We start from the raw sequence: 11,937 nt of genomic DNA on the forward strand, positions 1-11,937 counted from the left end.
TCAAAAACTGCAGCATAGTTTTACTCGGTAGTCCTGACCGGATTCGAACCCTGACCCTATCCGTGCAATCCATACCAGCCTCTCCACTGCACCACCACGACCCTGCTGCATCATCAACGCTGGTTGTTGTATTTATACTCGGTTTCTATAATATAAATCAGTGTATTATTAATGCTGGGGCGTAGCCCCAGTATATATATAGGGGCGAAGCCCCTATTACCGGAGCTCTAGCACTGCATACTGTGTCCGGTTACCGGAGCTCTAGACACTTCCTAAAAATTAAGTATCTATGCTAGAATAGATTAAATATATAGAGGGTCACAGTTTGTTCACACTATAGCTATCTACAGGAATGTATGCTGCTGCAGTCCTCATGAAGTACGCCCTCTTCTTCTTTTTTGTAGCTTCAGTATGCAGTGCAGGGATTTTGCAAAATGCTATTCGTATGAAACAGAGACAACCAGGCCAAAATTGCAATACCCAGTTGATTAACAGTCTCCCAAACATATGTAATCGCTCTCTCTTGACTGGAGGAATCCCAATCATCTCATCTAGTGAACGAGCAGCAATGAATGCAGCTTATGCTCAAAGTTGTGTTCCTGCCTGCATTAATCTTATTCTACAGTACTATTCGTGCCTCAATCTTCCCGAAGCTGGTACTAAAATGGCTATTCGTTTATTACTGAATGGTACTTGTGGAGTGGACAATGGAGAATACTGTCCTGTTAAAGCAAATCGTTTGATTGACATTGATTCTAACAATCCTCATAATACTTGTCCAGATCCCATAGAATCAAATACCGGTGGTGATGTGGTCTGCAATAGTACAACGCCTCAATCTTGTTACAATGACCTTTCTACTTTCTCTTCAAGACTAGGTTGCTGTGCTATAGGTGCATATCCTTTTCATCTTCAGAACTGTGGGGTGACTTTTGATTCTCCTTGCGGTTCTAGCGCTAGTATCATTAGTAGTACTCCTACTCACTCCACTGGTGCCACTAATGTTATAAATCCTACCAGCACTAGTACTCCTACCAGTGCTGCTAATGAGTTGAATTCTCCTTTTGCTGCTATAGTGTTTATTGCTGCTACTATCTTTGGACTCGCCATTTAAAACTAAACTAACTCATACTTATTGCATGCACACACGCTATAGATCTATATTAGATTATTCTAGTATAACATTATCAATTAGATCTAGCTATTAATTATTAATTCTTTTCATGCAGTTTGATGCTACCGGTTGTATATTTAGCTACTTGTATTGAATTATTCATATAGGTGCTTTTCACTTCATTTGTTGTATACATTTAACCTTTGTAGCCACCTGAGATTTTGCAAGACAATCGAATACCACAATATATTCATCATGCATGTACAGTGAATCCAGGCTGCTATTCGCTAAATTTGTTCACACAAATGTAGTTCATATACTAAATACAACATGGTCCTCCTTTATTAAATTTAAAAAGACTTAAGGCCTTCATACACGAGGCAACATGTTGCCAGAAATAGAAAGATGTTCTATTTTTGGCAACATATTGCTTGGTTGCTAGCAACAAGTTGCCTCGTGTATGAAGGCCTTTAAGGCCCCCATACACTAGGCAACATGTTGCTAGCAACAAGTGTGGTTATTTTGATCTTGTATTATAAGCAACATGTTGCTAAAAATAGAAATCAGTTCTATTTTTGCAACAAGTTGCTCAAAAGATCAAAGAAACCACAAATGTTGCTAGCAACAAGTTGCCTGGTGTATGGAGGGCTTTAGATCTATTATTGGGGCGAGCATGAGCGAGACCCACACTAATCTGTCTAGGTCTATTTGCGTTACGTCTTGTTTGTGAACGGAAAAATACGAAAATTAAATTAGTATACTACTATTGATAAATTTGGACCACGTGGGCAAAATTAATTTAGAGGGTGTGGTCAAAAGAACAAGATGGCGGAAATTTTAACGTGACAAACTCAGATTGAGTTTCTAACAGCTAGATAAGAGAGAGGGGCTGTCTAAAACATCTGAAAGGCTGAAAAACTTAAAGCAGCTTGATCTAAGACTCCTTTAGATTAGTCCTCTCATTGAAAGAATTAAAATTGGGAGAACAGCTTGATTAGAAGTTTAGCTTGGCACTGGCATTTCTCAGAGTGGCAGGACAGTTCATTCTTGTCTCTTTTACTGGGTCATTTTGGTCAGTTGTGTTAAATGGTGTGTTTGCTCTGTTCAGACCCTGCTGGGCCATGAGGATGGGGTCTGAAATTCTGAATATGCATGCAGGCTAAGAGCTGGATTGATTTTATTTAGTTCAATCTTATTTCAAATGGTAATTGATGGAAGCTAGATTAGAAGTTTAACTTGGTACATTTTCTCAGTGTGACAGGACTCGTTCTTGTCACTTTGATTGGGTTATTTTGGTTGTGTTGACTGGTGTGTTTGCTCTGTTCAGACCCCGGCCATCAGTGAGGCCGGGGTCTGAATATGCATGCAGGCTGAGAGCTGGATTGATTTTATTTAGTTCAATCATAATTATTATTTCAGTTGTTAATTGATGGCTCATGCTCGCCCCCACAATGTTTACATTCACCTAGTTAGAAACCACAACAGACACCGTGCTGTTAATAACTATGCTTAACTGCTTTTAGGATACTACTTGATTATCTCCGGATTCTATTTACCCTCCCACGTGCGTTGTAATGGCCGAGGAGAGACATCTCTACACTGTACTCTCTAACTTGAAATCTAGTCGAGAGGAAACCAAGGGAGCACTTCAAGCCACCACAGTATCACTTATCCAGTAAATAACTATTAAATAATTGTAATGAGCACTTTTCTAGGCTGTGTAACATAATTTTTCCATAATTTTTAATTTATGAGCATTTGGGCATTAATTTATGTCGGTAATTGTATCGTATGAAAGGGTGTGGCTAGCAAAAATTCTCGCCCACTTTGAGGGGAAAATACAAAATTTTAGGTGAGAATTGTCACTCTTTTTGAGCTAAAAATTACCAAGTTTAAGTGAAAATTGTAAAAAAATAATAATCTAAAATTGTGAAAACGGTGAATAGTACAAAATTTTAAGTCTATTTGCATGAAAGAAATTGCAGCTATGTCTCTAGCAAGAGCTCATCACTGAAAGTTATCAGTTTTCAGATATGGTCTTCAAAACACCTATCATTGGTCAAATCCCTAAAACCCAAGAATTTATATCTTTTGGATATTCATTCCCTATTTATGAACATATTAGTATCTTAATTTCATTTAAATTTCATTCTAAGTTATGAATATTCTCTTTCCCCATTAGTGATCACAATAAAGGAAGAATCACAGACATACTCCAGTCAGGTCTCCTCCATTCACTCGTTGGTCTCATTCGTTGCACTACTGATGCTGATATCCTGTATATAGCCCTTCAACTGCTCTCAGTATTGACTCATGGTTCTGATGAGATGAGACTGGAAATAGCTAGAATGAAGATAGTATCTGTACTGCTACCATTACTGACACCACCACAGGAAAAGGTACAGTACAATGTACATGTACTGTATTTTCTAAAAATTTGTGACAAGCGTAACAGTGTAAAAATATTCCTGAAATTGTTTTCACCACCTTGCATGCATAGCTGGAAGCTTATTAAGACTTATAGAGGTTCTCTCTACCTTCTAATGCTTCTAGAGAAGTCTTTAGACAGTATCTCTATGTTCTCTTGCTGTTAGAAAGCTCTTAACTTTGTCTCATGTGTAAGCCGTCATTTTGTTTTTCGTGGTCACACCCACTTATGTAAAGGAGTGTGGGCGGGTGGTTGCTAAGGCTTGTTATTTCTCCAATACAACATGTATAGAAGAAATGTAAGTGTGGACATACAAATATATATAAATAAAAAACATTAAAAATAGAAAAGTAGTAGGATTGAATTGGAAAAAAGTAAGGAAACAAGAGGGTACTTGCAAACTGGTGTGGTAAGAAATCCTACACCACTGCATAAAGATAAAGTCTTCAAAGTGTTATCATAGCAGCCAGTCTGTGTGGAATAATTGCAATGCTTTGGATTATATTCTTCATGCAGTGGTGTAGGATTTTTTACCACACCAGTTTGCAAGTACCCTCTTCTTTCTTTACTTTTTTCCAATTCAATCCTACTACTTTTCCATTTTTAATGTTTTTTATTTACTTGTTTCCATTCTTTTTCTTAAATTAATAAATCTGCAGCTGGATTTTGTCTGCCATTTCTTCTCTGTCCTCACTTCTTTTTGAAACTACCTTTGTGGTCCTTGACCCAAGCCTAGAGGAGTGATGTAAAAGCCAACTCGAGCGCTTCTCTGACTTAGAAGATTAACGGGTGCATAGAAGAGGATGAAAGAAGAAAAGGTCTGAAGAATTTTGCAGAAATTTGAATTTGAGCCTATTCTCCAGAATTGCTCCCGCTACATTACAGTCCACTTTAAAGGTACCAGGAGAATCGCTCAGTGAAGGAGAGCTCATCTAAGCCATTTATAAGGCTGTAAAATGTAATATAAAAGAGTTATAAGTGTTTTAAAATCATAAAAACGGCCGTCATCTTGAAAAACCAACCTCAATCCTACTTATAGGCTACCGCCTATATAATATATAGATAGCGTGATGGATAAATCAAATATAGGAACGACCTGGGGGTTTGCCCCCCAGGTCGTAAAAATGCTGATTTAGATAAATTTAATATAAAAATGCTAAAATTAGAATGGGCAGTTAAAATTTTAGCTTTATTTTTTGCAAATTACATGTACATGTATGAAGTATGACCTGATCTAATAATTTTATAGTTCTTTCTTGCAAATTGTATAATAACAAGAGTCCATTATATTTAGAGAGAGTGTCGAACTACCCTATAGTGCTAGTGATATCACCGCATAGAGGCTTCAATTAGTGCTTCCTTTGATGTTCAGAAGACTGGAGTTGCAGACTAGGAACAAAGAATGGGAATGAATTAATCGTGCTAAGAGGTGTGTCATTTAAATAACCAGACCACGCCCTTTGTGCTTCATGTGTATAAGCGAAGTCCAGGAAGAGCTGCTACAGCAACAAAATCCCGATGATGAGAGACTTGGTAGAGCAGGAGCAAGTGCTGATTCAACAGGCACACCAACTGGAGGTGGGAGAAAAGATCTAGAGGCTCCTATGAACCACAAGTGGCTCAGCAGAGATCTAAGACTAAAATGCTCAATAAAAATGAAAGGACAGCTACACGTATAATTGCAGACATGCACAACATATTCAACATATTCTATTAATAGTACAGTTTTAAACTTAAAATATTTGAAGTTATTTAATAGTGTTAGCATCACACAAATAAGACTTATTAAACTGAAATTAATTTTGATACTAAAAGTTTGTAAAGTTAAACTAAACTACTGCAGGATGCATCATGCATTATACTTATTGTCTATAGAAATAATAAGATGTTTCTTCCACCTCTTTTAGCCTTTGTACAGCTTCATCCATTCTTATTAGCTCTGAGAGACATTTTATAGCACTGTTGCACCTCATAACATTAAAATTTTGAAACAATTGTTGAGGCATTTCATACATGTAATCTTCTATCTGATATCTTTGATTTCCTTCATATTCCTTTCTAATTTTTTTAAGTTGTCCTCTTCCTCTTTTAATTGTTTTTTAACTCTTCAATCTCGTCTGCATATTTTATTTTCTTTTTGGTATAGGCAGCATCTGTTGCATAAGTTCCATGCTCGAATATCCCTTCAACTCTTCCACTAACTTCTTTGGATGTTTGGACAATATTTTTAAACTCGCATTTTCCATTTGCCCATAAGGTATAATGTGTAATTTCGTGTTGCGATTCAGTTTTGAAATCTTGTGAGGTCTATTCTTGCTCTTCGTTGTGGGACCATTGTGCAGCTACGACTACCCGCGATGTATTTTTTGATGTAACTTTTCCTCAAGATCATTTATTTTAGCTTGAATAATAATAAATTTGATCTCTCCCTCTTGTATATATTCAAGGCTATAAATAGTGTCATTAGCTCTTTTCAGCTTTATGGTAATATAATCCTATTTCATCCTGCAGGTTTATATGCTCCTCAGCTTCTTTTTGTTGAATGTCTTCTGGAGGTGGTGTTTTCAAGTGTTGGGCCTTCCATCCCTTTCTCTGGCCGATCCCCTCTCCAAGGGAGGCCTTCACAAAAAGAGATCTCCTGTTGTGTTCTACTTCAGGAGTAGTGGACTTTAGCGCTCCAGCCTGGTCCAATTATTCCTTTGCTTGTTTTGCAAAGTCTGACCCAAATAAATATGGGTTTGAATCTGTAAACTGTGACTCGTCTTGTATCAGAGGAGTCAGATAATCATTAATTGCTGATATCAGTTTCTCTCTCCGGAGACGTGTTAATTTGGCATTAGCATTGCCAATCAGAATTGAGGCTGTGATTAGTGCCTCTCTTATATCTTGTACTGTCATCTCGTTAGTACCTTCTAGGATGGCATGCAGTGAGGGGAGCCAGAGCATCCAAGATGAAAGTCTGGAGTAAAGTCTGTGGAAAGTCTGTGGCTAGTTCTTTATCTGCACTCTGTGCAGACTGAGGAGCAACAGTTTTCATTACTGAGTCCAATCTCGGGGATCTGGCTGCATCCACTTTAGGAGGCTTGAAATGACTTCTGGTACACTTCCTAGTCTCACTTGACACACCCCGCTTGCTAATCTACCCGCTTGCAAGAGTCAGTGAGAGGATGGCGAGTCTCCTCTGAGACCTCCATAAGTTGCTCGAAATCTTCCTCGTCCTCCGACAAGTATGATTCAGTTCTGTTGGCACGGGAGCATTGCTCCACAGAATGTTGTCCTGCTCACTCCTTAGATCTGGAATGGGGACTTCTAGAACGGCTACAGCGATTTTCAACCTTCTTCAACTCAAGTTGAGCTTGATCCTTCTTTTTCAAGTCTTTAACATCTGTTGTTAAGTCAGAAAGTCTGCTGTCTAAACCTTTAACTTTGTCCAAGATGTCTTTTAGAGACATATTTGCACGTGCTTCTGTAAGAGAGGTAAGAAAAAGGCCAAGGAAGATGGCTGAAGCAGGGGCTTATATAGTGTGGCAAGTGGGCGGATGGGCGGACCAAAAGTTATTAAAATTAGTTATTTAACTACAAATTAGCTGTAAGTTAGTCAAGAAAACTGGCCAAACACAGTTGATATGTGAGACTGAGCCTTCTGAAATATGATTATTAATCATCATCATCATCATTATTATTATTTATTATTATAAAAATAATTTGAATTTACCTGCTACTTATTTTCACAAAATTTTTGTAATACACCTAGTTTTAATACAAATTTACTGCTTAGCACTTGAGCTAATTTGTAGTAATTTGATATGCTGGTAAAATCTTTAAAATAGCCAGTTTGCAAAAAAATTGTATTTAATGTTTATACAGTATACATAACTACTATAAGTTTTTCTAAATAATATACTGGTATGCATACTTCTGTAATTGTATCTGACATATTGAGCCATTTATAATTAAGTTATGAAGGCTGTTCCAAAAATATGTCAATAAATTGTCACGTAACCGGTAACCAATCAGGGCAGCCCACGTCATTTTTTACATTTATATACTACATGTTCCGGCTCCGGTGGGATACAAGACAAGCCTTGTATGATGGCTCCTTCTATGGTGGCTCCTTTCTTCTGTTTGTTGGTGGTGGTGATATTAGTGTTGCTTTTTTTTGTTAAAGTTAGTATTTCCTAACCTCTAGTCATTCCTTTTACTCAACTACAGATCTTCAAACCGGTACAATCTTCCCTCCAGCTTCATATTGAAGCATCTGAATATATTGAACATCTTCCTGTTGTGTATTTCATGCTGTCAGAATGGCCACAAGAATATTTTGACCCATGGATCAATTTGTTTTTTCTGCTTCTTCTTGTTACATTGACTTTCTTGTTACATTGACTCTAATAATTTGTATATAATTCGTTATTTCTCTCTTATACACACACATGTAAAAGCACAGTTAAACACTTTTTGGTTTTTTGATCAGGTTCATATTATTTTAAAATTTCAAAAAATACAGTATGCCAATCTTTTCCTTCGGCTGCAGTTAATCACCACGTGCTGCCACGTGCCTTCAGCATGCTAGCAGACACTACCATATATAGTCAATGTACTACTTGGCTTAATTGACTAATTAATAAAATTAGTTAGTACATTTTAATGAATATACATGGTGACTTTTGTGATTGGAATTTTAAATTCCTGCCTTTATTATTTTGCTATAGTACATTTCTAATTCACAGATTTTAATTATGTTAATTCTACCACGTGTCATGTGAGCCTTATCAACTTTTGTTTACTACAAAAGTTGATACTACAAATCACATGAGCAAACCATAAATGGAAATGTGCTAGCTATAACAGAGTAACAGATGGTGTTCAGAGTAACAGCCCTGTTCGTGTAACCACAACATGTGGCTAGACACACTGTAGTAGTAACTTGCCTAGTGTATGATTCATAGAAACATAAGAATTATACATTAAATTGCCTTATACAGCAACAATAAGGAATTAATGTTGATATTTTTGTATTTATTTTAGGATACATTGTTAATGTATTGGAAGATGCCAAGTTATATTCCGAATACGCTAACAAGACTGAGATTGATGAGAGTGACGTTAGACTAGCAATACAGAACAGACTAGACCACTCCTTCACTGCCCCGCCCCCTAGAGAGGTACGATAATAATGGACTTAGCTGTATTTAATTGTTTATTTTTAATTTTTAATTGAAGTTGCTTGTCAGAAGAATGCGACGCCACTCCCAGTTATTCTGGAGAAGTTCGGGCCACGTCTTCCCCCAGAGCGATATTGTTTGACGGCTCAAAATTATAAACTGAAACACAAAAAGAAAGAAGTGAGAGAATCAAACCACACCTATAGTTGTAATTGACCAATTAGATTGCTTACCAAATTCCCCTTGGTGGTCTTAATAAGTGGTCCGGGAATTTACATGTACATGTACTTTATAAACCTGTTTAAATGCTTCTTATTTTGGACTGTTGCTACTGTTTAGCATGAACGCCTGAATAGTTGTTGTATAACATACATGTACATATATGTACATGTATGTACATATTATTGGTGTCATTTACATTATTGTAGATGCTGAACAAGCCTCAGTTGACATTATCTGCTACTTTCAAGACGACTTCAACTGGAGGATTAACTAAACCACTCACCAGTCCACTGCTGCAATCACTGGCTACACCAACTAATGTAAGACATATACTATACATAATATGGGTACACTGTACACTGTATGGGTATAACTGTGTAGTACATGTACTTGTATTAATTCTCTTTCCCAAGATTATGTTATTGATGCCTATAGCAAATTAGCAACTATAAAAATGTTGTGATTGTACACGTGTATGTCATCATTTATAATGATTGGTCTTTTACTATTGTTGTTAAAATTACATTGTTTATTTTATTATAAAAATATAATTAATCATAATTATTATAAATTTTTTTTTGTTTTTATAGCAAAAGTCACTCTCACTCACGAACATGCCCAAGTTATGAACTCTTAATGTTTTCATTGAAATTGTACAATTTAATGATATTACCAGCTACACCAATGCAAGTACCAGAGGAACACAACACCTTATGGAATCCATCACTGGAGGGGGAGAGAGAGAGAGAGAGAAAGGGAGGGAGAGAGAGGATATAAATTGAATATTACTACAAGGAAAGCAAGACATGATGTCTGTGTACACAAGGCACATGACAGTATGTGTACATACATTGTAACAGGAGCAGGTTAGAGAGACTGTCCCAGGGAAAGCCCCTCTCTTCTCTTTGTGTACATTTCAATATTAGCAGTGCTGACAAACACTACACAGTATCTGAGGCCCATAGTACATACATTTATAGGGCTGAGGATATTATTCCCAAAAATGTCCCCATTATTCTATTCCCTTATTCCCAATATATTTGCCTATTATTCCTATTATTATTCCCAAGTATTATAAAAAAGCAAGGCTGCAAAAGTCGTTGCAGCCATTTTGTTTGGGGGTGAATCCTAATAAAATCCTCAGGCCTATATATTTACATGTAATAGTAGTTTTAGTGTGTGTATAGGTGCATTTTACTGTGTCTTGTGTGCTATTGATCCTCCCAGTAGCTGATATAAACTGAGCAGTGTATTATTGGACCACCTGTACACTCTGATGGAGTAATCCTTGGAACATGTTAATACACGATAACTATCCTAAGAAGAAGAGAAGAGCAACTACTTAACCTTATTGGTTACAGGTATATAACTAATGTACATGTACTCACAGCATATATATCAGTGATGGTGTCTTTATGGTCAGTGAATGACTCTACAGTGTCTCCATTGCTAGCATCAACTACTGATAGTGTAGTTCCACTGGTTGTCAGTATACGTCCATTCATTAACACTAACTGAGTCACTGGACCAGCCACTGATGAGGAGAGCTTCATTGAACTATTGGGCATGTACATATGAGACACTTTATACACCTGTAGGAGGAGGAGGGGGAGAGAGAGAGAGGGTTACATATGTATAGAGAAAACTAACAGAAAAGGAGACAGTATACAATAACATTCTGTGGTTGAGGCAGTATGCTGTATGTATTTTAACAGTCAATTAATGTATTAGCAAATTGTACATCTTAATATTTAATATTTAATTATGTCAAGTGATAAGAAAACGTGGTAAGGTTTTATAGGAATGAAAACTGGGCTAAATGTGTATCATCATCCTGGTTATTTTTAATTAACAGTTAAATTAATGTCACATTAGAATTTGATTCCTTTCTAGCTTCATGCACATGTACATTTATATAGATTATAATAATAATCATGTACATGTCACAGGCTATTACATTATGTCACAGGGTGTTACATTATGTTAAAGGGTGTTACATTATGTTAAAGGGTGTTACATTATGTCACAGGGTGTTACATTATGTTAAAGGGTGTTACATTATGTTAAAGGGTGTTACATTATGTCACAGGGTGTTACATTATGTTAAAGGGTGTTACATTATGTTAAAGGGTGTTACATTATGTCACAGGGTGTTACATTATGTTAAAGGGTGTTACATTATGTTAAAGGGTGTTACATTATGTCACAGGGTGTTACATTATGTTAAAGGGTATTACTTACATTGCTGGTTGGTTTCTTGGAGTCTTTATAATGCTTCCCAACATTCCATAGCTCAATCTCGCCGGTCAGTGATTGGTAATTCATTCTTCTGAATCCTGGTACCCAGCCTGGAAGCATGGGTATGAATCCTGTAGAAGCGGCAGTCATCAGTGTGTCGGTATTGAACCAGACTAGAGGACCAGTTGATTGTCTGTGTATAGTCACATGAGGATCAGGTGACTTGGTCTTCATTAAATCAGTTAAACACCACACCTACACAATAAATGAATATATTAGATTAATTTGATTATAATTTTAAAAATTGAAGTCAGAATCAGCTCAAACTTCCTACACAGCATAAGGACATCAATATGCATCAAAAAATCTAATAAAAATTTGAGGTGATTTTGAAGCCATTTAAAAAAAACCATCGGCTATAGCCTTGGGTATTTTTCAGAATTTTGGCATTTTCTTAAAATGGCCGTAACTCTAAAAATTGAAGTTGGAATCAGCTCAAACTTTCTACACAGCATAAGTACATCAATATGTATCGGGTATAATGGTCACTCACCAGTACATCATTACTATTATCACTGTTCACTGCCATGTATTGTCCATTGCTAAGAGTGAGTTTAGGCATTGACAGAGAAGGGAAGGACAAAGTGATCAATATCTCATCTAATTTATTAATATCCCAAATATTAATGAAATCATCTCTATCCTCAGGAATAAGTACCTACATACAATAATATAAATAAAAACAACAACAACAACAACAACAACAATAA

The 11,937-nt window shown here is 36.5% G+C and overlaps 2 protein-coding genes across 2 annotated transcripts in view; one reads left to right on the forward strand and one right to left on the reverse strand.

The window, feature by feature from the left end:
- The first annotated feature begins 2,688 nt into the window (after positions 1–2,688).
- Positions 2,689–8,849, forward strand: LOC109585113 (uncharacterized). Its single transcript, XM_020001062.1, has 5 exons — positions 2,689–2,789; positions 3,297–3,531; positions 6,449–6,506; positions 8,571–8,707; positions 8,766–8,849. Exons 1-5 carry the CDS (start codon positions 2,689–2,691, stop codon positions 8,847–8,849), a joined length of 615 nt encoding a protein of 204 aa, XP_019856621.1.
- A 670-nt stretch (positions 8,850–9,519) lies between these two features.
- The window catches only part of LOC109585121 (uncharacterized), a 22,779-nt gene continuing 20,361 nt past the window's right edge, over positions 9,520–11,937 (reverse strand). The window contains exons 3-7 of the mRNA XM_020001075.1: positions 11,721–11,885; positions 11,171–11,422; positions 10,318–10,521; positions 10,128–10,246; positions 9,520–9,655 (exon numbers count right to left, since the gene is read on the reverse strand). Coding sequence (XP_019856634.1) covers positions 9,553–9,655; positions 10,128–10,246; positions 10,318–10,521; positions 11,171–11,422; positions 11,721–11,789 — 747 coding nt within the window. The 5' untranslated portion in view covers positions 11,790–11,885 and the 3' untranslated portion in view covers positions 9,520–9,552. The remainder of the gene's footprint in view (positions 9,656–10,127; positions 10,247–10,317; positions 10,522–11,170; positions 11,423–11,720; positions 11,886–11,937) is intronic.

The sequence above is a fragment of the Amphimedon queenslandica genome, unplaced genomic scaffold, assembly GCF_000090795.2.
Source record: "Amphimedon queenslandica unplaced genomic scaffold, v1.1 AMPQUscaffold_13117, whole genome shotgun sequence".
In the NCBI taxonomy this organism is placed as follows: Eukaryota; Metazoa; Porifera; class Demospongiae; order Haplosclerida; family Niphatidae; genus Amphimedon; species Amphimedon queenslandica.

What these genes read in the sequence shown, in the direction of transcription:
- LOC109585113 (XM_020001062.1), top strand. Translation starts at nt 2,689, where the DNA reads ATGGCCGAGGAGAGACATCTCTACACTGTACTCTCTAACTTGAAATCT. An exon ending in ACCACAGTATCACTTATCCA is followed by an intron (nt 2,790 to 3,296) that starts GTAAATAACTAT and finishes TTTCCCCATTAG; the next exon opens with TGATCACAATAAAGGAAGAA. An exon ending in AGGTACAGTACAATGTACAT is followed by an intron (nt 3,532 to 6,448) that starts GTACTGTATTTT and finishes TCATCTCGTTAG; the next exon opens with TACCTTCTAGGATGGCATGC.